We start from the raw sequence: 27,675 nt of genomic DNA on the forward strand, positions 1-27,675 counted from the left end.
AATGTACGCAACCGGATGTGCCCGGAGCAGGAGGATGTGCTGTTCAGGAAAAGTGATCCTTATAATGATTCCAGGCTTTTTTAGGCCACTTGCAGAGCCAGAGAATACAATAAAACCGAGCGTTCTCAGCAGTGGCTGAATGAACAGCGTTAACTGGAACTTTCGGTCTATGGGCGCTTTAAAAACTTAACAGTAAAAAGCCGGAGAAATAAGCCAGGTATTATTGGAAATAAAAGGTAATAAGAGTATTTTAAGATCATGTAATACAGATAAACAATAGATGTTTTATTTTCAAGTGTATTGACACTCTCCTTTGAGATCAACATCTCATTTCATGAGTCCAGAGAAACATCATTTGCGCAGCTTTATATCCTAAAAGACTATAGATAGGCTAAACATGTTTTGATATTATTTATAAGCCATATTGCTCAGCCATAAAATACATTGTTTGTTAACTGGTAAACAGAATACCATGCATAAACAATTACACAGTGAGTGTACATGTTTAAAAGTGGCCTGTAAAATATAAAAATCATTATAAATTGGTGAAGATGACACAGTAGGGCTTGCTGTAAATAGTGAATGAATCAGTGTGAAGTGTGACCTGCACAGCTGAAGTCCAATTGTAAATCCCAGGCATAATCTCGGTGTTGCAGCTGTAGAAACCTGGAGACATGAGACAAAATAATACTCGTCACTAGCCACAGAAATTGGCAGAATGTGTGCAGTTACTGTATGTATTTGTTAATTCATTGACTGCATACCAGATGGGGGAGGGGCATCAGTGAGGAGAGAGTGGATGTCCTCCACAGCATCAGTGTCATCAATCTATGAAAGGAACAATCAACACTTATAAACTAGCCTACGCTGTCGGGGGCCGACAGCAAGGGGTATATCTGCGAACTTGTCCAATCCTCAACTTTCCAATATACCCAAAGTATACGCACTCGCACCTGCCACTAACTGTTTTAATTAATTATTAATAAATTCAACAAAATAACTGTTAAATATTATGATATAATGCTGACTACACTTTATACATGTTCAAAGTATCCATATAAACTCGATATTGAACACAGAATACCTGAACTCATAAATTTCTCTCTAGTTTTTAATAAAACTAGTTAACCTATTATACCTTGTTAAATATTATGAATATTAAAATTCTAACCACACCTGCCATATCTTCAAAGTGTCCAAATTTCATGAAAAAGCATACAGTATGTTTATTCAATTTCATGAAAAAGCATACAATAGGTTCAAACTTTCCATTCAATGAATTAATAAAGAAATGGAGGCTTAACTATTTTTATATGATAATTAATAAATTTATTTTATAATGTAATAAATATTATGAATAAGTGCTAAATAAACCCATGATATCCTCAATGTGTCCAAATGAGCTCAATAATAAAGAAAAAATGCCTTAACTATTTTTTCTGTATTCACTAATAAGTTAACCAGTTAACTTATTATGTAACTATTACCAATCATAGCCAAAGTAATAGCCAATAATGATGATAGTTGTTACATGAATCATTGTACAAAATTTGAAGGCAATATCTCCATCAGTCTGGAAGATAAAGCCGAAAATGTGTTTTTAGCATAATTAATTAATTAATTTGCTAATTAATAATAAAGCTACAAAGATAGGGATAATTATCAGGTTGTATGTGATGCCCATGCAAAATTTGAAGCCAATACCTGCAATACTTTGGAAGATACAGGCGAAAATATGTTTTTTATATCATTAATTAATTAACTAACTAATTAATTAATTAATTAATTAATAATAATGGTAGACAGCTCAAAATCAATAGGGATCATCTACAGGGGGTATGTGACCCATAAAAGAAATAAGAAAATTTAATCTCAAACGCCTTTCCAGTTATTGCGTTAACGGCTAAAATCTGCGGACGACGACGACGAGGACACGGACGCGCGAGAATGATTCCATAATATCCGCGTGCGTTTCTCGTGGATATAATTAAAGGGTAACAAAACCCCTGTCTTCTGTGGCTAACTATGCCTCTAATGTCATGGAAGTGGGCTGAGAGCCTGGGGGTGGGGCAGTGCGGGGGTGTGATGTGAGTGCAGGACAGTAAAATATGAGTGAGGTGCTCAGTGAGACAAGCCACTCAATTGCATGAGGAGAGACAAAGACAACAAAGCGACACCTCCAGCTTAAATCATGGCCACAAATGCTTTGTTTTTTTCCAGAACATTATATTGTCACATTTAAGTTGATGTTAAATTTAAATGTTTAAATGAAAAACTGTCATAATTAGCACATTCATTCACAAAAATATATTATGCGACGTCTGTGATTTTGACCTTTGACACAAAAAAACTTCCTCAACTTTTGTGTAAAAATTTTTTCAAAAAGTCCTTGAGCAACTTATAAGATATTGGATTCAGAAATATGGGATGGGCAGACAGGAGACAGGGGTGGAGACAGAAAACTATGCATATACATATACTATGTGTATATCATTTATCTCTATATGTATTCACCTCCAGGACAAAGGCATCCTTCTTGCCATGGGATAGGTCCAGCTCTGATAGTTCATCTGAGCTCTCCGAGTGCGACCGGAAAAGCCTGGACCGCTGTCTCGGCTCAGGGATTGGAGAACCCACTACTTCCTCAGTCAGTTCCTGTCAACAAATACAAGGTCTCAGAGTGTACAGAAGGTCAACTTGAGCACCAGATCATCATCATCATCACAGCAGCCCTGCACTCCCGTACCTCACATCTGTTATTGATTGTAGTAGAAAGACCGTGTTAATAAATGCATCACATGCTCAAACTCACTCATGTACCCAGTCAGCTGAACCATTAAACACACAAACACACACACACACACACACACACACACACACACAAATACACACACACACGCACACACGACTGGGGTTAATTAAACTATAAATCTGGAGTATGGAGTATAAAGTATGTAGTGGTGTAAATGCAGACAAAGTAAAAATATACAGGTGAGAGTGTGAATGAGTGGAATCCCCAGTGAAGATCTGTTACTCAGTTATGGTAAAGGTGGTGCAGTATTTAGATTAATAGAGTGAATTATTTTTGTCATGCTTTGCTGTGTCTCACAGCATAAAGTTGGCGTGCTCAGTACCATGTTTATGCCGCCGAACACCTCGGGGTCCAGGGCAAATAATTTCTTTAATGACCAGAGAGAGAGGAGAGGGGTAAGTTTATCATGATTCACAGGGAGCAGATAATGTATGATTACATGACTAACTAATAATTATGTCTAAAATAACGGAAACTCTTTACCATGGAATTTCTTTATTCTGTAAATAACACCTAATTATCCTGATACAACTCGACTTAAAATAATTCTCAAAACTTGTCTATGTCATGATTGATTCTCAAAACCAAGAACCTTTTAAAGTTTTGTTCAAATCTTATAGTTTCCTACTTTTTAGTTCTAGTGGACACTTAAATCTTATACACTTTACAACATTTTATCTGGGAAGCCAAGTTTGAATATAATATCTTGACATATATTGGGCGATATAGGAAAAGAAAACAATATACCCTCTTTTTTTTTTACATCATTAAATATCTATATAGGTAATATAAATCAATCAAACCAATATTTCTGTGGATTAGGGTTCTTTGGATTTTGAATCATAAATGATATATTTATGTGTGTTTAAAACAATGAAATTGTCTATAAATATGGTCAAATGCTGCTATGACACAAATGAAGTATCATTAAGTTACCTTTTAAATATAACTTCGTTGATTTCATGTATTTTGTTTTAACAATTTATAATTATTTGGTGTATTTCACTAATATACTCAACATAATAAATATCATGATTATCAATGCAACAGCCCTAACAACCAGAAAAGGCAACCACAGATGCATATCATGATATGAGGATATCCAAAATCTAAGACCATATCTTGTTTCATGTCACGATAAAATATATAATATCTATATATTGCCCAGCCCTACCAATAACATTTAAAGGCTTGTTCAAATGTTTTTTTTTTTAGTCAGTCTTGGAGGACTTGTTGGAAGAATGTTATATACTTGAAAACATTTAATTTGGGAAGCCATGTTTTCACATTATCTTAACAAATATTATTCCTCGCCTCAACAAACACTGTAGAATAAGGTTTTGTATGCCAGCACTCTTACTGCAGTAAAATTATTCAACATATTTTACTGCAAAATTATTTTTTACACATTTTGTGAAAATATTTAAGGTTGCCATCACTAACGGATTTAGGTTGTTAGTAAATATGATGGAGAAGAAGTATAAAATCCTGTCAAAGTCATACTTTAGTCAAACACTATAACTAGCTCTCTATAAAGAGGCAAAACTGAAAAGAGCCACAAGCAATCAGAGTGCATCTCATTCACCACACACCAGCTACTCAGAGCTGTTACTATCACAGTACTGCAATAAATATTGTAGCGTAGACTTGTGAGAATTCTTGACATCTCTATGCATTGGACTTAATTCATTTCATTACAGCAACACATGTTTTGTACTTAAGACACAGTGTCTGTTGTGCGTCTCACCGGAGGATTGATTTGATAAAGCTCCCTGTTCTTGGATATAGTGTCATTGATCCTTTTCTGGATGGTGAGGATGTGGTGCTCATTGCTCAGGTCTACAGGAGTCTTCCCTGCAATCTGAATCCCCCCTGGTGCCGGCAATGCTGTCAGATACACTCCAGTGGCAGACTGCACACATACAAATATTATCAGGGACAAGGCTACAGGAAAATAAACATAAAACATGTATGGCCGTTAAGCAGTTAAACAAAAATATACTGTACATACAGCCAGACCCAGGAGCATGTTCTCCCCAACACTGATCTGTATCTGTAGGCCAAATAGAGCGTTCATGTTCCGCAACTTCAGTTTGTTCATCAGCTGAGTGTGCAGCTCGTATTCCATGAAAGGCAGCAGGTTGGAGATGACCGTAGCATTCACTTCTCCCTGGGCTTTCTTCTTCAGACGACACAGCCTAGAAGACAATATAAATGGCAGTTAACTCCCCCAGAGGGGGGAGCTGTGCTTCTGAGAGCGGGTGTGCTGATACGTCACTTCCGGGTATTGGCCAATCACAAGACAACGATGAAAAGTGCGCTCTGCTCTTCAGAGTCTGTCGCCACGTTTTACTCAGATCTACTCGAATCACATGCACTTTATCGCAACTGTACTCCATCCTCGTCATAAAGATCATTATTTTTATGTGGGGATAAAACACATAGAGAAATGATCCAGTCTGCTTTGGAGAGACCGCTTGGAGACGCAGAAGCGCAGAGCGCAGGAGCGACTAACGGTGCAGGGGAGGGAGAAGAGAACAGCGCAGGGGCGGTGCGCAGAAATAAAAGGGTCGTTTGTCTGCAACAGATGAGGCAGATGAGGGGGCACTACCACTTTTTTATTTATAATATTAATAATAACTAGCCTGGAGACGCAGAAGCGCAGGAGCGACTAACGGTGCAGGGGAGGGAGAAGAGAACAGCGCAGGGGCGGTGCGCAGAAATAAAAGGGCCGTTTGTCTGCAACAGATGAGGCAGATGAGGGGGCACTACCACTTTTTTTTATAATATTAATAATAACTAGCCTACGCTGTCGGGGGCCGACAGCAAGGGATATATCCGCGAACTTGTCCAATCCTCAACTTTCCAATATACCCATAGTATACACACTCGCACCTGCCACTAACTGTTTTAATTAATTATTAATAAATTCATATATTTACAGTTATTATGATATTATTATATCATAATAACTGTTAAATATTATGATATAATGCTGACTACACTTTATACATGTTCAAAGTATCCATATAAACTCGATATTGAACACAGAATACCTGAACTCATAAATTTCTCTCTAGTTTTTAATAAAACTAGTTAACCTATTATACCTTGTTTAATATTATGAATATTAAAATTCTAACCACACCTGCCATATCTTCAAAGTGTCCAAATTTCATGAAAAAGCATACACTATGTTTATTCAATTTCATGAAAAAGCATACAATATGTTCAAACTTTCCATTCAATGCATTAATAAAGAAATGGAGGCTTAACTATTTTTTATATGATAATTAATAAATGTATATTATAATGTAATAAATATTATGAATAAGTGCTAAATAAACCCATGATGTCCTAAATGTGTCCAAATGAGCTCAATAATAAAGAAAAAATGCCTTAACTATTTTTTCTGTGTTCACTAATAAGTTAACCAGTTAACTTATTATGTAACTATTACCAATCATAGCCAAAGTAATAATGATTGTACTTGTAGATAGTTGTTACATGAATCATTGTACAACATTTGAAGGCAATATCTCCATCAGTCTGGAAGATAAAGCCGAAAATGTGTTTTTAGCATAATAAATTTATTAATTTGCTAATTAATAATAAAGCTACAAAGATAGGGATAATTCTCAGGTGGTACGTGATGCCCATGCAAAATTGAAGCCAATACCTGCAATACTTTGGAAGATACAGGCGAAAATACGTTTTTTATATTATTAATTAATTAATTAATTAACTAATTAATTAATTCATAATAATGGTAGACAGCTCAAAATCAATAGGGATCATCTACAGGGGGTATGTTACCCATAAAAAAAATAAGAAACTTTATTTAACTTTGATTTATTTTACTTTTAAATGTAACCCTTGCATGGCTTGGTTAAGTTAAGATTCACTGGCCGATTACTTAATTAGTATTTAAGTGAAAAAATGTATATTATCTATTTAATTTCAAGAGTGTGTCTTTTTGTAAGACTCTATAGTTGGCTTCTAGGTATTGTTAATAGATGTCTTATAATAACGCCGTGGGCTGCCCGAGAGGTCCTACAACCGGGCTTAGCAGGTTTTCTGGGGGAAACCCTGATTAAGATTCAACTTAAGCGAAAACAATTTAACAATTGACAAGTCAGCGGATTCAAGATTCATTAATGGACATTTTATTCTGACACAATAAGTACACACTCTATGTTGGTAAAGTAAGTATAAAAGGTAAAAAAAAAAAACGGATTTTGGAAAAAAAAATAGAGCGGAATTTGGAAATAAAATAAAGCGGAATTTGGAAAAAAATTAAATCGATTTCATATGGCCCTAACAGTGCAGAGCATTTATATATTTTAAATAAAAATAATGCATACAATTAAATACAAGAAAAGGGCATCAAAAAGCTTTACTGTAGCAATGATCAAGTTTCTTGAACAAAAATCAACTAAAACGTGTATGTTTGCTTACTTTACTTTCTTAACTTACTTACCTTACATAAATAAAAATATAAATAAATAAATAAATAAAATGAGCAAACTTGCATTCAGAAGTAATAATGGGCTAATGCAGATTATAACTTACTTATTTTAACTGTAAGGTTTCTTACCTGGCTTGAATAAGGCAGCCTTTCCCTGAGACAGCTGCTTCAGGTGGCATGTCAATTGTTGTGAAGAGCACATCAGGAACCTTGGTGGCAAAAAAGAAGTGCAAAAACAACTTAATAGTCAACTCATACATTTCACCAACTATTTCCACTAGGAAACCAAAGTTATATGCATCATGTCTTCAGACCTTTTGTCGTCTGCAGTGGTGACAGTATGTGAGCTGAGCAGGAAATGGCATGTTAAGCTCATCATACGGGATGTGACAGAAACCACAGCTTGGAGGCGACGGCTCCTCAAACCTGGCAAATGACATAGTAGAGTAGAGTACTTTGTGGTATTAGCCTTCATGACTCCATCCATCCTGTACAGAAATGAACTGTACAGATAGTTAAGTTACAATTTCTATACATGCAGAGAGATTCACACAAAAACAACCTGTGATCAGTGTTTCCGATGTCTAGGCAGCCTTCACGCATGTATCTGGGATTCAAGATGGATGCTGTGCCTGATGCAGACAAGATACACACCTCCTCACTGTTATGAAGAAAAATGGAGACATGGAGAAGTTGCCAATGATGAGGGTAGGAGATTGTCAACCAACTGGTTGTGGTTTAGTTGGGTAAGTGGGAAAAAAACTGTTTTATCCATGTATTGATTTACTTTTACATACCAGATACTGGTGCTCTCACTGTAGCCCACAACAGCATGGCAGCCAAGAGCTTTGGCATGAGATTTGATCTCCTGACGGATTTCCTCCCACCAGGCATCACGAGTCTCTGGCTCATCTGCAAAACAAAAAACTTTGAGTCGGACAACATCCACAACTCATTTCTGGATTGACTGAATCATCTTCTAAACCTATCAAGTCATTTAAGATTCATCTTCATTTGAACCGTATACAAAAAGTCTGTATCTAATCTGCTATCAAATCTGAATAATTTACCACAACATAATCAAAGAATAACAATTTATACAATATATACAATATTATATTTTCTGATGATTGATGGGTTAAAATGTATAATAAAGCAAGCCAAAACCAACTATCATTGTGTAAAAACAATGAGGCAATTAGAATGTTTAATGAGTTTGAGGATGATGATGACAATCAATGAGTCGAGGAGTCCTTATGTGTACACTGTGTCTCCTTTCAGTCAGCAACACTAGCTACCCAACAGAATAGTGTAGACAACAGACACCAGCTGAAGTGGTGTGGATATACATATATGTATGTATACAGTGGCATGTAAAAGTTTGGGCACCCCTGTAAATGCTCATGATTTTCCTTTATAAATCATTGGTCGTTTGGATAAGAAATTTCAGTTAAATAGATCATATAGGAGACAAACACATATATATATATACACATATATTTGAGAAGTGAAATAACGTTTATATAATTTACAGAAAGTGTGCAAGATTTATTTACAACAAAATAAGGCATGTGCATAAGTTTAGGCACCACAAAAGAAACATTTCGTGCATCCTCCTTTTGCAGAAATAACAGCCTCTAAACACTTCCTATAGCTTCATATTAGAGTCTGGATTCTGGCGGAAGGTATTTTAGACCAGTTCAGTCAGGTTTGATGGTTTCTGAGCATGGACAGTCCGCTTTAAATCATGGGTGCAGAGAAAAGGCTTTTTCTACATTACTCTTCCATACAGCATCTCCTTGTGTAAAGTGTGCTGAATAGTTGAATGATGCACAGTGACACCATCTGCAGCAAGATGATGTTGTAGGTCTTTGGAGCTGGTCTGTGGGTTGATTGTGACTGTTCTCACCATCCTTCGCCTCTGCTTATCTGAGATTTTTCTTGGTCTGCCACTTCAGGCCTCAACTAGAACTGTGCCTGTGGTCTTCCAATTCCTCACAATGTTCCTCACGGTTGAAACTGAGAGCTTAAATCTCTGAGATAGCTTTCTGTATTCCCCTAAACCATGATGTTAAACAATCATTGTTTTCAGGTCATTTGAGAGTTGTTTTGAGGCGCCCATGTTGCCACTCTTCAGAGAAGATGCAAAGAGGAGAAACACTTACAATTGACCTCCTTAAATACTCTTTCTCATGATTGTATTCACCCGTGTATGGAGGTCAAGGGTCACTGAGGTTACCAAACCAATTTTGAGTTCCAATAATTAGTGCTAAAGGTATTGAAATCAATAAAATGACATGGGTGCCTAAATGTATGCACTTGCCTAATTTTGTTTAAATAATTCTTGCACACTTTCTGTAAATTATATAAACTTTATTTCACTTCTCAAATATCACTGTATTTGTCTCCTATATGATATATTTGACTGAAATGTCTTATCCAAACAACCAATTATTTATAAAGGAAAACCATGAAAATGTACAGGGGTGCCCAAACCTTTGCATACCACTGTATATATATATGTGTGTATATATACATATATATATATATATATATATATATATATATGTATATATATATATATATATATATGTATATATATATATATATATATATATATATGTATATATATATATATATATATATATATGTATATATACACACATATATATATACAGTGGTATGCAAAGGTTTGTATACCACTGTATGTATGTATGTATATATATATATATATATATATATATATATATATATATATATATGTATATATATATATATATATATATATATATATATATACATACATACATATAAAAATATGCAAGGCAAAAGTTTGGGCACCCCTGTAAATTTTCATGATTTTCCTTTATAAATCATTGGTTGTTTGGATAAGACATTTCAGTTAAATATATGGATTCTGGTGGAAGGTATTTTGGATCGTTCTTCTTTAAAAAACATCTCCAGTTCAGTCAGGTTTGATGGTTTCCGAGCATGGACAGCCCGCTTTAAATCACACCACAAATTTTCAATAATATTCAGACGAACCAGCCCCGGCACAACTTCAACTTTGTTACTGAGTCTTGGACATTGTTCTCCAGAATCTGCTGATATTGAGTGGAATCCATGCGACCCCCAACTTTAACAAGATTCCCAGTCCCTGCACTGGCCACACAGCCCCACATCTGAGATTGTGGGGCTGGTTAAACATCGGAGATGCTTATCTGAGATTTTTCTTGGTCTAACACTTCGGGCCTTAACTAGAACTGTGCCTGTGGTCTTCTAATTCATTTCAATGTTCCTCACAGTTGAAACTGAGAGCTTAAATCTCTGAGATAGCTTTCTGTATTCCTCCCCTAAACCATGATGTTGAACAATCACTGTTTTCAGGTCATTTGAGAGTTTGTAGCAGCTCATAATGTAATCATGGCTCATAATGTAATAACAGCTCATAATTTAATAAACCGCAATTAATCGCACATTTTTATCTATTCTAAAGATAAAGTAGGAGTTATGTTGATGCTTGTGTACTTTGTGTTTCATGTAACGTCAGAGAGGTGCGTAGGTGAAGCAGGAAGTAATGTTGTTTACCCTGTCACTCTGCATATTTTAAGTTATTCCTCTTATTGTGAGAGCCGTACAATAATAACACAGGCTGTGTATCACCCTGCAGTGCTGTGAATAAAGAGCCGTTCTTCAACGCAAGTCCCATGGTTTAATGTGTTGTTGTCGTAAGCTAATCCGAGTTGAAGGAGCTAGTGGAGAAGCGCACAACGCTCGCCATCCACTCAAAACGTATAGTTTAAGCCGATTACTCTTTGGCCGGCTTACAAGCCCAAACAAGTTAGCACATCGTGTCTGTTGTTTTGTTTACGGTCTAGCTAGATCTGGTGTGGTGTGGTGTGGTGTTGTAGTTGTTCTAACGTTACTAGTTGCTGCAACATCATGTGAAAAAATCTACAAAGTTTGCTCGGCCAAAAAGAGCGTTAATTGCGCGATAAAAAAATTGACGCCGCTAAAATGGGTTTGCGTTAACGCCGTTTATTAATTTATTACATTAGGAGCCCAACTTTATAGCAACTCATAATGTAATAACAGCTCATAATGTAATGATAGATTACATTGGGAAAAAAGTGTTGGATCATCATCATTTACCTCTGAAATAAAGGGTTCAAATAAAGCAAAAGAGATGGGTTTGAGCACCTTAATACAATGGTGAACAATGGGTGAATTCCAATTCCTTCCAATTTTTTTGATGTATAAAGTGGAGCATTAGGTGGCATCCATAAGAGTTGTTTTGGGCTTTTGAGACCGCCGTTTTCACCTATACTGTCTGACTAGTTCAGGTAAGCAGCACTTTTTGTGACTTGTTAAGTTCAATTAATATCCTTGCTAAATCAAGCCATCCGCCATTGTTCTTTAAATATTCTGTGTATTAAGATGTTTGTTAACATAATGTTGTATGAATTAGCTAGCTGCTATTTCTTTTGTTTTAGCTCGCCGCTATTTTCTTGTGTTTTAGGTAGGATAACTTTGTATGTTGTAACCATTTAGTATCCTATGCACAGTTTTATAAATCAACACCTGGGACTTGATTCCCTTGTGTGAAATTAATTTTAGAATAGTTTTTTTTGCATTATTTTAGCATTCCGTCAACTGGTTTTGTTGCATTTGCATTGCTGTTTTACAGTGTGACTTCCAGCTGTTTTGGGGTCAGTTGTCTCCTGCGTTAACTGAGCATGTGCTCTTTCCTCTGAACTATACCAGTACTTTCAATATTAAACGGTGGATTTAATGCGTAGTGCAGCATTTCAATACCTAATGACAGAAATGTGTGCCTCTGCGACAGAAATAAAAAGTGGATGCCTGTTTGACACACAAAAAATTAAATTTTCATGTTTATGTACACAAAATAATATAAAAATTAAATTTCATCAGGATTTCACAAACTGCCATGAGATTTGGTTGTATTCTTTTCTCTCTTGGCTTGGTCCCTGTTTATTTAAGCACTTTTCTTCAGAGAACCAGAAGCCACTACGCCTTGCATTCAAATTACATTTTGCACTTGTCTGCTCCACGTGTTCGGACCGAGATGGGGAAAAAAGCTTTCAGGTTCTCTGCCCCTGCTGCTTGGAATACTCTCCAAACTGAACTTAAAATGCCGGCTTTTATTTCATTAGGAGCTTTCCGCTCCATCTTAAAAGACAGACAACAGAAATCCTTTGAAGTGCCTATGTTCTTAAATCGTTACTGTGATCACAACTGCACTTTATGTTTATCTAGTTGCAATTTTATATTTCAATGTTTTGTTTTGTAAATGTTGCATTTCCTGCTTCTAATTTAACTTTTGATGTGTGCTGCTGCCTTTCTTGGCCAGGTCACCCTTGTGAAAGAGATCTTGATCTCAATGGGTCTTTTATCTGGTTAAATAAAGGTTAAATAAAATAAAAATAAAAATAGTATAGCACCTTATCATCAAGCAAGTTTACTCTGCTCTACCTTTTTCAATCTGCCATCAACCAGCAACATGTAGAGGTCATCTAGGTTTGTTCACAAATTATTTGTAGGGGGGCACAACATCGCCTTGCCTCAATTTTTAATCAATTAATGTTGTTTCATTTACAGTAAAGGAACAATGAGAGTGGGCATAACAATCTTGGTGCTGTACACACTGGGCCTTTTGGTTGGTGACATTCAAGGCCATGGAAATCGAGTGATGGATGATGAGACATTTGATGTCATTGTCAAAGTTCTGAGAGGAGAATTTCATGTTCCTATAAAAGAAAATACAAGGGTCCACCGCGCTGCCCTTGTTTGTCTCTGGAGGAATAAGCACTGGTTTGGGCTATCGGATGACAGCAAAACATTAATGTACAATGGGAAATTGGTTGCAGAAAAGACCACCCTTAAAGGTATTGTTAAGACAAGGATTGAAGAGACCAAGGGATGTGGCGCCAGAAAACTTAATGTGTATTTAAAGGATGAGTATTCTGGCATTAGTACAAGAAATGTGCAAAAGGTATTGGTCCAGGGGCTATCATCTTCACAGAGCTACTTTTCAAAACATGGTAATTCCCAAGCCCATCAGAGCTAAAACGGTTCAAGAGTGTCAAATCAGTTGATCAAATCGATCTCCTCGACATGGGGAAATGGTCCATCAAGCATAGAAATGTTAGATATAGGTACATCCTAACTATGCTTGATGTATAAAGCAGATACATATGGCTACGCCCATGAAGAACAAAGAGAGCAAAACGGTTGCTAAACATCTAGTTGAAATCTACACTTAACATGGCCCACCCAAGATTTTGCAGCACGTTCAGGGCAAATAATTCAAAGGTGCAGTCCAGAAGCTGATGGAATCGTATCAGGTCAAAGTCGTTCAGAGCTCTCCATATCACCCCCAGAGCCAAGGTAAAGTTGAAAGAACCCACCGGGTGCAACGTCGAAAAATCATGAATGACTCAATTTCAAACGAGGAGGTATTAACTGGGTAGCACATATGCCAGTGTATGCAAAAGTTATAAATCAGAACAAAAAAGAGGTTCTCAGCTGGATGTCTTCTTTTGAAGTGTATTATGGATGGAAGAATAACATCAGGACTCGTCACTTAACCAGCAATACAGCTGATGCTAGCCCCAACTCAATTCCTGAAGACAGACCAGAAGCTTGAGGAAAACCGCAAGAGGAGGGCACTAAAGGCTACAGAACTAAATTGAGGGAAAATCCACCATCATCAGTTTACTATTTACAGGACAAAGTGTTGGTGAGGATCAGCAAAGGCCCAAGATTTGTTAAACGATATATTGGAAATATAGATATTTTATATAGATATTTTTTCTCAAAATCCCATTCATCTCTTCAACCCCTGATCTGTGTGATCACAGGCACAGTACCTGACAAATGAAGCCCTGTACTAGATTTTTGTTAGCTAACTATAATTTATGATTATGTATTATTTATGCATATTGTTTAGTAAATTATGACTTTTGTGTTTTCTTGTCCTGACAGGCTGAAGAACTTCTGAGCTCAGTGATCTGGTTCATTTTTTGTATGACCCCCGTACAGTCCTGCTCACCATTATTGGCACCCCTTAATTTTTTGCATAACCTGTACAATATCCTCAGAAATAAATAGAAATGTAACAAATTTATATCAACAGGGCCCGGTTTTAAAAAAACGGAATACGTCGTCGGATTAGATCACGTAATGCAATCTTGGTTTTGATCCAGATCAAACCTTTGGTTTGGGTTTTTCACAATTTTGTAGTAGGATTGAGATGACTTTGAACCAAAAAATCTGGATTAAACTGATCCCATCAGAAAGGTGGATTCAGCATGGAGTTCAGGCCCAAAATGTAATGAAACTTTAAAACTGTATCAAATAATACTATATTTGGATAATGCAGTATAGCCTACAAGATATCCTATTTATTCATAAGGCTTTAATTTGATTTGGTCATCCATCAGGCTACAGTAATTAGGTAGGCTATAACATATTCAGCCTTTCAGTATAGGCCTACAAGAGTTTGGCCTCCTAAAATAATTCCCCAAGCAGCTGTCAATATTGACCACAAATAATATATTTAATTCTATCACTAATCACATCACAATCAAAATAGTTTTGTTTTTTGATTATTTTTTTAGTGATGCATGCAATGATAAAACAGAATAGCAAAGCAATGGCAAATGGCATCACTGTTTCTGAAATCCAAAACAAATCCAAATCAGAAATAGTGTCTAACTATTTTGTCCCTTGTTGCATGTCCTGTTTGCTCATTCTGGCAGAATGTAGGAGGTTGGTCAGGGTCTCCAAGGGGCTGAAGTGCATCATTGTCAGCACAGAGAGGGACATTGCGCTTGGTAGTGATGTTGTTCAGGACAACACAGGCAAGGGTTATGTTGCATGCTTTCTGTGGTTCCGCTCTCATGTAGTTAAGGCATGCAAATCACCTCTTAAGACCTCCATTTAAACGCATTGCATTGCATTGCTATTCTAGTTGTTGCTCTTTACATATCTATAGTTCTACATTGTTGATTGTATCCTATTTCTATCCTATTTGAGCTCTGGTTATCAATATTTGGTGATCCTGAAAAGTTTCTATCCGGTTCTTATTGATCTAATCCGATTTTGCTTTGAAAAACAGGCTGAAAAGTAAGATGGATAACGTGATCATGGATACCAAAAAAAAGGATTACCAAATCCGGATCAATATTATCCAGATTAAACATTTTGAAAAACCAGGCCCAGGATCTTTTAATTGGAGGTCCAAAGTAATTTAACAAAAAAATTTGTTTTTTCAACTTACATATTGTAATTTCAAAGAAGAAACAGAAAAAACATAATGTGCAGCAATAACGGCACCCCTCTTTAATATTTGGTTGCACACCCTTTGGCAGTGATGTGAGTGATGACAGTCTCCAAACGTTTCTTGTAGCCATCTACAGTTAGGTCCATAAATAACGTTAATATATTTTTTTAGGCAAGAGAAAAAACTCCTTCATTGATGCTGTGTTCTATGTGTGCATTTACTCTGACACAGTGGCATTTACAGTAAAACGTACACCTCTGGTGGAATCTCACAAGTGTCATATTTATTTTGATACCAAGATAATCCACATAGAGCTTGTAACTGCAGAGATTTACTCTATTTAGTTTGGGCATGTCATTTTCGAGTAGGGACTCCAAAAAGAGGGTCAGGGAAGAAGAGGTTAACGGCGTTAACGCAAACCCATTTCAACGGCGTCAATTTTTCTATTGGGCAATTAACGCTCTTTTTGGCCAAGCAAACTTGGTCGTTTTTTTCACATGCTGTTGCAGAAACTAGTAACGTTAGAACAACAACACCACACCGCATCTAGCTAGACCGGAAACAAAACAACAGACGCAAGCCAGCCAAAGAGTAGTCGGCTTCAACGTTACGTTGCGTTTTGAGTGGATGTCGCTGTGCGCTTCTCCTCCAGCTCCTTCAGCTTGGATTAGCTCGTTACAGCAACAACACATTAAACCACCGGACTTCGTCTGCGTTGAAGAACGGCTCTTTATTCACAGCACTGCGGCTTGATACACAGTCTCTGTTATTATTGTGCGGCTCTCACAATAAGAGGAATAACTCAAAATAAGCAGGGTGACAGAGATATTCACCTACGCCTCGCTAATGTAAACATATGGAACACATTACTTCCTGCTTCACCTACGCACCTCTCTGACGTCACACACTACACACAGTACACAAAAGTCTCATAAGTCCTACAGCACACACAAATACACAGCTCCTCACACACACAACAGGTTACACATACCAGGTTTAGCCTGTAACATAGATTAGTTTGTCTGCCAGGGTGGTTTAGTCTGTAGAGTAAGATGTGTAACAATAATTCATCTAAATTATATTTTGGCTTGAACAAATATTGCGTCTTGAAACTGCAGTAAGCTGTATTGCGATTCAGATAAATTTCGATTATTGTTCAGCCCTATACCACAGCATGCGCCAAAAGATGCAAATAACATTTACACAAAGCAAGCTGATCCACATTTCTATGTTGAAAAGAGTATTCAAATGAGGGAAAATAATGGTACAAAAAGAAATCAAGGGACATTTAGAATAGATAAAAATGTGCAATTAATTGCTGTATTGATGAATCGCGATTAAATATTTTGATCGTTTGACAACACCAATTATTACATTATGAGTTGCTACTAGGGCTGTAAAGTCAAAGTCAACTGGTCGACTAGGTCGACACGTTCTGGCTCGACCAAAATTGTGATTGGTCGACTTTATTATTATAATTTTAATGGTGAATTTCATTAGGAAGAAAGTACCAAGTGCTAATGGGGGTGTTTTAGAGCACCCGTGTTTCACAGGTAACAGCGTGTTCAGAGAACACCCCCCCTTGTTTTCCACTATTTTGGTTTAGTCCAGCCCAGTGTTTTGTTGTCGCTCCTTGGCTAACGATCGACAGACATATGGCAGTAATTAGACGTGAATTTTGAGCTTTTAATTTTAGGCTACAGTCAGTCCTCCTGTCGCATCCATGTCAAAGACATCAGCATTGTGGCAGCATTTTTCAAAAGTTTGCAAACTTTGCAAGCGACAGTTTGCTTTTCACAGCGCTACTACAAACATGGCATATCTTTTAAAAACGGTAAGCGAAGGTTGCTCCGTCCTTTTTGAGTATAAGCATATTTGAATGTTTTAGTCTAATAATCGTTAATTGGTTTTATAACTGCAGGCGCACCTGCCCACAACAGCTGCAGCGTCCCGCCGCCTATTTGTGTCTCAGCCACGAAGCTGAGCTACTATGTTCAGTCTCACTCCGCGTGAGGACATGCAAAAGAAGCCTAATAATCGAAAAAATTCCCCAACAGTTATTGTGCTGATATTACTAGTTGACATAGTACATTATTTTCGGCTATTTGCGCAGATGCACGTAATGCAAAGTGCTGCCAGAGCCACCAGACTCTGTTGAATCCAGCCGTGGTTGCGTGTCTTTTCAAATTAAAAGCCTCTTTTAATTTGAAAACTAAATGGTAAAGCACCCCCGAATAGTCGATTTTGAGTCAAATTTCAGGGCTTTCGTCAACCAAGAGTTTCTTTGGTTGATTACAGCCCTAGTAGCTACAGAGTTGGTTTATGGGCTCCCATGTTGCCACTCTTCAGAGAAGATGCAAAGAGGAGAAACACTTACAATTGGCCTCCTTAAATACCCTTTCTCATCATTGGATTCACCTGTGTATGGAGGTCAAGGGTCACTGAGGTTACCAAACCAATTTTGAGTTCCAATAATTAGTGCTAAAGGTATTGAAATCAATAAAATGACTGAAAATGTACGCACATGCTTCATTTTGTTTAAATAATTCTTGCTCACTTTCTGTAAATCATATCAACTTTATTTCACTTCTCAAATTTCACTGTGTTTGTCTCCTATATGATATATTTAACTGAAATATCTTATTGAAACAAACAATGATTTATAAAGGAAAATCATGAAAATTTACAGGGGTGCTCAAAAATGTTGCATACCACTGTATATATAGCTTTGCCCAAATTATACCACGACTATTAACCTAAGCCCAGTCCACACATAGGTGGGTATTTTAGAAAACATAGCATTTTCTGTGTGTGTTTTGACCTTTCATACAAACAAACTGCAGGTTACTGTAAGTCTGAAAATGCACATTTTGGAAAAGATTTTCACAATCTCCGTTCACAACATTTGTGTTGACAGGGATAACAGAGGGCTTGGGCTTGTAATGTCACATTGTGTGCGACATCATCACATTTTACATGAGGCGAGTGGCGCTGTAAGTAAATAAACTTGTATAGTATTGCTCATATATTTTTTAAGCATTACTAACCAGACAGCATGCACGGGTCTTCTAATTGGTCTTTACAGGCAGGGTTATATTGCCACCTGTCGACCTTTTCGTGTTTTCATCATGTGAATGAAGACGTTTTAGAGAATTTGGCATGTGTTTACAGGATTAAATTTAAAACTGTTGGGAAGAAAAACTCAGCTTTCAAAAATACCCACCTACATGTGACATAGGCTTTAGTCTAACCATTGTTGATGCGTTTCATGTAATTCATTCATTCATAAGTTAGTTGTGGATCACCGAATACATGAAGGAAGCTATTTTAGAGTAAAGAGCTGCACCTCATGATTCCTTGACATTAGGGATGCACGATATGCTGATATATCAGGAGTGCTTGGGCTGAAAACTGATACCTACTGTTTAAGTCATTACTCATTAGTCATATCAGGGAGATCTTGGCATGTTTGACGATATCCGATAATTTTAAAAGCCAATATCGGCCGATACGGACATCGTGCCAATAACATTGTGTATCCCTAGTATATTTCCAGACAGGAGAGGTCTGTTATTTTCTGTTTTGCTTACAGTTTTTGTTATTTGCACATCTGTGCTTTGTGGAGAAGGATAGCTTAGATTATAATTTACATTATCGATCCCACTATTACAACAAGGTTAGGGATCAAAAAGTAAAATGAACAAATGTGGATCACAATAAAGCAAGAAAATATTACAAATCCAAAGTAGTAATAAAAACCAAGATAATTAATAAAATCATAAAATAAAAAGTATAAAACATGAAATTATTAAATATTTACACAATATACAGCGCAATATACACCTTTCACTACAGAAGTTGGAGAAGGCACAGGCATAGAAGTGAAAATGGTAGCAGCCTATTCAGGCTTCCGTTTTAGTCAATAGTCGAGGAATCTTGGCATGTTTGCCGATATCCGAATCTGATAATACATTTTAAGGCCAATATTGGCCCATGACAATATCGTGCTGACAATATCGTGCATCCCTACTTGACATGACATGCTGATGGAGGCCCACTGAGAGGGGACGAGAGGGGAAGAGAGAGAGAGACTCAGTTGCCTGGTGAGAAGGAGGAGATGAATGAATGAGGGGGTGAAGAATTGGAGATGAAACTGAAGAAATGATAAATAATGGCTGATGGTCAGGCATCAGACCCACAAGGGGGTTATTTTGAATAAGAAGCAGCATGTCACACAGGCACAAGCTCACCAACGTGCACGCTCATGACCATGTACACTCTCATGGGCAGAGAAGGGCCATATTCATTCACCTCCCTTCAAAGCTAGTCCAGTTTTAAAGTTAGTGTCCTTCTACATTCCCCAAGCTAAGCTCTTTCTTTCCACCCCAATCATACATCCCCATTCATTTTCCTCAAGTGCCACCCATCCAATCAGCCTGCTTTTCATCCATCCATCCATCCATCCCCCATTCTCAGTATGAATACGGCCCAGTGAGTTAAGGATGCACATGCCCAGTCAGTGGCTCTTAGTCACTGAGTAAACCTCCTAAACCTCCACTGGTCTAGAAAGGTTTGACCACAAAGCATTAGAAACAGCGCTGGGACAACATTAGGGAAGAGCTGCAGCTCTTCCATGCAGTAGGATGAGCTGAGGGGAGGAGGGGGGTAGCCATGTCAGGCTGGATGGGGTGAGTGGGACACAGTGCATGCTCAAATCAGCTCAGCATACACTCACACAGATTAGAGAGAGGAGAATGGCAGCTCAGTGAACTCAGCGAGTAACTAACAGGCAGACTTTTTAAATATCTTTGCACATAAACAGACTGGCTGGTCTAAGTGTTGGATGCATTTAAAGAGGTTTAACTTCACTGAGCTACCACTGCTCACATGGGTAAGAGCTAAAAAAGGGGGGAAATACCTGCAGTGATACTATTCCAGTCTAGCAGTTTGTATGAGCGAGTGTTACCCAAGGCTGGGCCAGAACACACCGTTAGTACAGAAAATGAGAGAGAGAAGGAGAGAGAGGGAGGGAGAGAGAGAGAAAAGAGAGAGTCTAACAAACAAGCACAACACAACAGCAGAGGACACACGGCACTTCACAGTCACTGTGCAGACACCTAACTAAATTCAGGCCTGCTAAAATAATCTCACAGGAAGAAGACTGACAAGGAAAAGAGAAGAGGGATGAAGACCTAGCCATAAAAAAAACAACAAAAAAAAACATGCAATAACAGTTCAATTTAGTACAAGAGAAGGTGCCCTGCCTGTGGAGTTTTCATGTATTATGTGTATTGTTGAAATTATAAACTGCCTTTAAATACATCTGTAAATAATATATGATATTTGGAATTAGGGCTGAACACTTAATTGTTTTCTTATCAAAATTCCAATGATTAAATTGTTTTTGTTTTTTTGTTTCAGATTGTTCTATGTTCTAGTGACGGCACATTATCACTTTTTTGTGTCCGGTACCAAAATTGAGGTGATATCTACTGATACCAATATCAGATACAGTCATTTTGGACATTTAACAAACTACTGTTAAAGCGGAACTAGACCGGAAGTTCCTATTAACGGTGTTTTTTTGGTGCGTATCTGCGTCATTACCTTGTTTATGAAGCCCTGACGGTTCGAAACAAACAGTTCAGCCATTGCTGAGAACGTTGTGTTTTATTGAAATCTCGGGGCTCAACGAGATCTCTGAAAATCCCGTAATAGTTACGTAAGCAGCGGTTTTCCTGAACAGCAGATCCTCCTGCTCCGGGCGGTAGTCCGGGCACATCCGGTTGCGTACATTGAACCGCAGAAGAAGAAAAACGTCCTTTGTGGAGGTGTTTCATGAGGTGTTTCATGAGCAACAGTCTTCTGACTGGGTCTGACTCCGGTTTAAAATCATAAAAGGGACTGTGGCGGGGAGTCGTGACGAAGCTATTTTTAAACACTGTTAATGATAATGAGGAGCAGTGCATCCACCGTTCCAGAGGGGGGCGCTGCGCTTCTGAGAACAGATGTGCTGGATAGTACTGGCCATTCACAAGACTCTGTCTTCTGGGGGTGAAAGTTCACTCTGAAATCTCGCAGCAGAAAAGAGGATTTCTATCGGCTCGTTTACAGCAACTAGGAGGTTTTTGACCATAAAAACAAGTTAATATATGTAAGTAGACCTCCATAACTAACATTTATGTGCAACAGGACCACTCTATGTCACCTTTAACAGAATATTTGTGCTATCCATTTCAAAGACATAATTCTCCATCTCTGTAAGAAATATTCTGCTGTGATAAAGAATAAATAATATTGCTCATAACATGCGGTTGTTGATTATTTTAACGTATGGAGTCATAGAAAAGCATACCATAATTAGGATTCTGGATTGTTCTGGATTTAAGATTGTGATTCTGACCAGTATTGGACCAATATCAATACCCAGTATTGGCTGGATAAATTGTGATACATACATGTTAGAAACAATTCACATTTGACGCCTTTAAGTTCGTAGTAGTTAATATACTGACACTTGTTTGCAGTTTAGAAGTAAAAGATTTGAGTGACTAATGTTTGTTTCCTTGTCCATGTCTGAAAAGAACCCTGCTTACCCTAAACCCAGCAAACAGTCATCAGCACTGCCCCACTTTCCTTAAATTCTCAGAATCCATGATTCATATTAGTCAAATGGGAAAAAATACTCAGGATAATGAATGGACCTTTAAACACCTTCTACTCGCCTAATGAGCAGTAATATTGCTGTCGTCAATGTTAATCTCATTTTTATTTTTTTTAATCTACATTATAGAATAATAGACTAGAACTGAAGACAAATCAGAAGCTGATCAGCTGAGCAGTGGAATGTAAATCATCATCATCACACAACAGAAGCAGCAGGCAACAGATTGGAGCCATGCACCACTACAAAGCCTAATTTTGGAGGGGGGTGGCTGCACCTCACACACAAACACAGACAGAAACGACCATCACATCACCAGCACAGCAACAAATTACACACAGCCAGTCAGTCAGTCAGTGAAAGTTGACCCACTCACAAAACTGTTTTTCACTGTTGGATTACAGCCTAAACTGATGTCACTGCTGCCAAAGAGGAACAAAGCGGCAGCCAGTTAGCGTGACCACTAGGAACACCTTTCACCTGCTTTAGGACTCAGAACTGATCTTACAACACAACTTATCTACACAGTCAAACAGACTGGGACTGGGATCATACACAGGAAACCATTAAAACAAGCAGATAATAGGCAGCGTCAACTAACAGCCACTTGCGGCAAGAACGGACACTCACACAGTACTGTAGGTCGATGGAGGAGCTAATTGATAGCGTTTTGGACAATGGACGAGCTACATTAGTACACTGTTTATTGTGAGTGGGACTCACCAGGGTTGTGTATTCTGTCCAGTAGTTTGACTGAGCGGGCGCTGACCACTCCACCGACATGGACCAGAAAACCCGGTGGGAAAGATGTTAAAGTGAAGAATGGAAACTCCTGATGAAAGAAAACAAGTGTGGTCATGAGCATTAGAGAAAAACACTTTTCCTGTGTAGTTTTGCTTGATTACAATGTTTCAATTTTCATGATTTTCTTTGATATGCAAAGATTTGAGTTTTATGTCATAAAACAAAATATAGATAAAACTTAAAAAGCTTGAAATGTTTAGTCTTAGTAGTTATTCCACTTAAAATGAAAAATTCCAAAATTTTCATTTTCAACAATGACAACAGGCAAGATCTTTAAAAAGATATTTGAGTTTTTGAATTATTCAGTCCCTTTAGGTGCACTACAAATCGTTTTGGGTTTTGTCCTAAATGCTACAGAGTGCATCTTTAGCTGTGCAAACCTGGTGTTAGTAAATGTGCAAGCATGCAGCAAAAGATGTTGTGATCGAGTTCCCTCATGCAAGTTTTACCCCCAAGGATTCCCCAATTCAAATAGATCTGAACATGACTGACATTAAGTGCGTTCAATATCACTGATTAAGTGGTTTATTCAATACTTCGGTATAAATGCATTTATTAGATCTTAAATTGAAGGGCACACAAACACAAATATAATCCATGCAATCACTCACAAGTGAAGTTAAAATTACTTTTTGGGCCTGTTAAATATCATTCTTTGCTGAAGGGATAACTTTGAGGGTTTGCTGTGATTACCAATCATGCAATGACAAGTGCAGTGCAGTGCAGTTCAGCTCAGCTCGCTACAGTACGTTTTGGAATGTAAACCCTAAACTGACTTGCATTTCCAAGGCTGGATGGCAATATTTGTATCAGCTACATACAGTAGCGACACAACATAGCCTGCTAATTAATTCAATCAAGAACACTCAACATTTAAGTCTGCTGCATGCTAACATTTGCTAAAGCGTAACTAAACCCCATCTTCTGCAGCCAACTGCTCAGACTGCGCTTCATGTGGTGGAGAAAGAAAGGAGGAAGAGCAACAGCTCTGGTATATACAGTTAGGCCCATAAATATTTGGACATCGACACAGTTCTCTTTATTTTGGTTCTATGCACCACTACAATGGATTTGAAATGAAACGAACAAGATGTGCTTTAACTTCACACTTTCAGCTTTAATTTGAGGATATTTACATCCAAATCAGGTGAACGGTGTAGGAATTACAACACTTTCTATATGTGCCTCCCACTTTTTAGGGGACCAAAAGTAATTGGACAAACTAAACAATCATAAATCAAACTTTCATTGTTTAATACTTGGTTACAAATCCTTTGCAGTCAATTCCAGCCTGAAGTCTGGAAGGCATAGACATCACCAGACACTGGGTTTCATCCATGGTGATGCTCTGTCAGGCCTCTATTGACACGCTCTTCAGTTCCTGCTTGTTCTTGGGGCATTTTCCCTTCAGTTTGGTCTCCAGCAAGTGAAATGCATGCTCAATCAGATTCAGGTCAGGTGATTGACTGATAACATTCCATATTTGCCTTAAAAAACTCTTTGGTTGCTTTTGCAGTTTGCTTTGGGTCATTGTCCATCTGCACTATGAAGCACCGTCAGATGAGTTCTGAAGCATTTGGCTGAATATGAGCAGATAATATTGCTGGAAACACTTCAGAATTCATCCTGCTGCTTTTGTCAGCAGTTACATCATCAATAAATACAAGGGAACCAGTTCCTTTAGCAGCCATACATGTCCACACCATGACACTACCACCACCATGCTTCACTGATGAGGTGGTATGTTGTGGATCATGAGCAGTTCCTTTCCTTCTCCACACTCTTCTTTTCCCATCACTGTGGAACACGTTGATCTTGGTCTCATTTGTCCAGAGGATGTTCTTCCAGAATTATAACGGCTTTTTTAGGTGTTGTTTGGTAAATTCTAATCTTGTCTTCCTGTTTTTGAGACTCACCAATGGTTTGCATCTTGTGGTGAACCCTCTGTATTCACTCTGGTGAAGTCTTCTTTTGATTGTTGACTTTGAAACACATACACCTACCTCCTGGAGAGTGTTTTTGATCTGGCCAACTGTTGTGAAGGGCTTTTTCTTCACCAGGGAAATAATTCTTCTGTCGTCCACCACAGTGGTTTTCTGTGGTCTTCCAGGTCTTTTGGTGTTGCTGAGCTCACCTGTGTGTTCTTTCTTTTTAAGAATGTTCCAAACAGTTGACTTTGCCACACCTAATGTTTTTGCTATTTCTCTGATGGGTTTGTTTTGATTTTTCAGCCTAATGATGGCTTCTTCACTGACAGTGACAGCTCCTTGGATCTCATATAGAAAGTTAACAGCAACAGATTCAAAATGCAAATGTCCCTCCTGGAATCAACTCCAGAACTTTTACCTGTGTCATTGAAGATGAAATAATGAAGGAATAGCCCACAATTGTCCATGAAATAGCTTTTCAGTCAATTCCCCTAAAAAGTGGGAGGCACATATAGAAAGTGTTGTAATTCCTACACCGTTCACTTGATTTGGATGTAAATGCCCTCAAATTAAAGCGGAAAGTGTGCAGTTAAAGCACATCTTTCGTTTCATTTCAAATCCATTGTAGTGGTGTATAGAGCCAAAATAAAGAGAACTGTGTCGATGTCCAAATATTTATGGGCAACTGTACATGTTGTGATCACAGCATGTATAATTTCAATACATTTTTTGATTTGAACGGGCATTAAAAACAACATTACTAGATACCCTTATACAAATGTGTGATAGTATGGATCAGTTATTTAACCAATTTATACAATTATCAATTAATTATTTTCTACGAGTGAAAGTGCAAGTGCAACCAGAATCAGACTGAGGAAAAGGAGTCACACGGAAGGGGGAGTTCATATGAGCAACTAGAAGGCAAATACACAGTCACATGCACTTCTTTCAAAACCTGAAGAAACCACAACTCCTAGTCCCCAGCCCTCAACCCAACGTGCATGTAGACCCTTTAGAGCATGGTGGGTGCCAAGCAAATGTGACGACACACGAGGAAGCCAATGTCGCTTAACCCAGCCCTCTAGAGATCAGGGAGGGAGGGGTAAGGAGTTGATTCAGACTGGATGGTGGCCATCGGCAGGTCAGGGTGTTAAGAGGAAAGGTGGACAGAGAAAATGCTGCACTGATTGGGACATACCCTGCTGTTTAACAATAACCCAGAGGAGGACGTTCCCTGATGTAGCACAAGTGATCAAGAGGACAAAAAGAGGGAATATTACTTGCTCTTACATAGACCAACTTTCCATCTCATATGTGTAAATTAGTATTCTCTACCATCCATCTACCATCTAACATCCATCCATCCTCTGACCTCATGTGGACAGTACAACCAAGTTCTAATCTTAAAGTTCAGCTTCTTAAAGGGACACTGCGTAGTATTTATGGGTTTATATGACCCGAAATCCACTTTTTTTATACATATTATGTGCTCCTGCATTGTCTCGTCACTGTATAATAGTTTTTGTTTCATTTTCGTAGTGTTTCAAAAAGTCATGTAAGGGCACTTTCACACCACTAGTCCGATTACTTGATCCGCACCAGGCATTACAATTGTTATTATGTAACATATGACTCCAGTGTGGTCCGCTTTCACACCAGCAAACGAAACCAAAATTGGCCCGATTGACGTTTTTTTTGACTCACTATGGAGCAACACGTTCGCACATTGCTACTTGCTCTGATCTTCGTTTATTACATTCTCTGTATAAATCCAATTTGAGAATGAGTCACGGCTGCTTCTGGAGAACAATCTGCTGATGCACTGGAGTCGGCGAAGACGTATAGCGCATCATTTCAGGCAGAGTAGACGCGCTATTTTCATGAATGTGGTCGTGCTAACTATGAGACGAAGATTGCTCCTAAGACCCACAAGGTAGGCTATGTCCATGGCATTTACTGCAGAATATGGTTTGGACCCGAGTTCGCGTTCTCACCAGAGGGACCGCACCAGAGTCTGACATTTAGTGCGGGGTCAAGCAGACCAAGACCACCTCTTTTTGGCGGTCTCGGTCCGCTTGATTTGGTGCGGACCCGAGTGCGATTGATGCTTTCACGCCAACGAAAAGGAAACGAACTAGAGTTTTTGGTTCGAATGGATCGTTTGGTACGCACCAACTGCTATTGGTGTGAAAGCGCCCTAAAATAACACGGTCACGGTCCGTTGTTGCATTGACACTGTTAGCAGCGAGACGCCGTGTTTCTACCGGAGCCTGTATGGAAAAACCAAAGAGAACAAATCAAGCGTTGCTTTACTTGTAGCGGAGGTCCCTTTACCTTTAAATGTCAGTATTTTCTGGTTTCTTATAGAAACTGGTCACCTTATAGAGGTGACCACTCAACATTTCTTTATGTTTTCTGGCATTTTATGAGCCAAATGATTGATATATTGAATATTCGAAAAAAATAACAGATTAATCAAATGTAAAATAAAATCACTTGGTGGAGTCATACACTGATGTCGCAAAAATAATGATTTTAATGAGTCTGACTGTCCAGATGTGTCTGCTGTCAGGGGCCGTCACTTTTCCCAAACCTCTGAACCATATATTATTTAATATAATTTACAATAGCAGATTTCTCACCTCCCAGACATAAGCATCTGCACAAACACACATACAAAACAACAGA

At 38.0% G+C, this 27,675-nt stretch overlaps 1 protein-coding gene across 1 annotated transcript in view; it reads right to left on the reverse strand.

The window, feature by feature from the left end:
- Positions 1–27,675, reverse strand: part of c2cd5 (C2 calcium dependent domain containing 5) — a 54,251-nt gene that overhangs the window by 13,846 nt on the left and 12,730 nt on the right. Inside the window, exons 9-18 of the mRNA XM_083893877.1 lie at positions 22,976–23,084; positions 8,078–8,192; positions 7,843–7,941; positions 7,595–7,706; positions 7,410–7,489; positions 4,824–5,010; positions 4,560–4,724; positions 2,515–2,655; positions 765–828; positions 605–666 (exon numbers count right to left, since the gene is read on the reverse strand). Coding sequence (XP_083750003.1) covers positions 605–666; positions 765–828; positions 2,515–2,655; positions 4,560–4,724; positions 4,824–5,010; positions 7,410–7,489; positions 7,595–7,706; positions 7,843–7,941; positions 8,078–8,192; positions 22,976–23,084 — 1,134 coding nt within the window. The remainder of the gene's footprint in view (positions 1–604; positions 667–764; positions 829–2,514; positions 2,656–4,559; positions 4,725–4,823; positions 5,011–7,409; positions 7,490–7,594; positions 7,707–7,842; positions 7,942–8,077; positions 8,193–22,975; positions 23,085–27,675) is intronic.

This window comes from Microchirus variegatus (genome assembly GCF_963457635.1).
Source record: "Microchirus variegatus genome assembly, chromosome: 8".
Classification (NCBI taxonomy): domain Eukaryota; kingdom Metazoa; phylum Chordata; class Actinopteri; order Pleuronectiformes; family Soleidae; genus Microchirus; species Microchirus variegatus.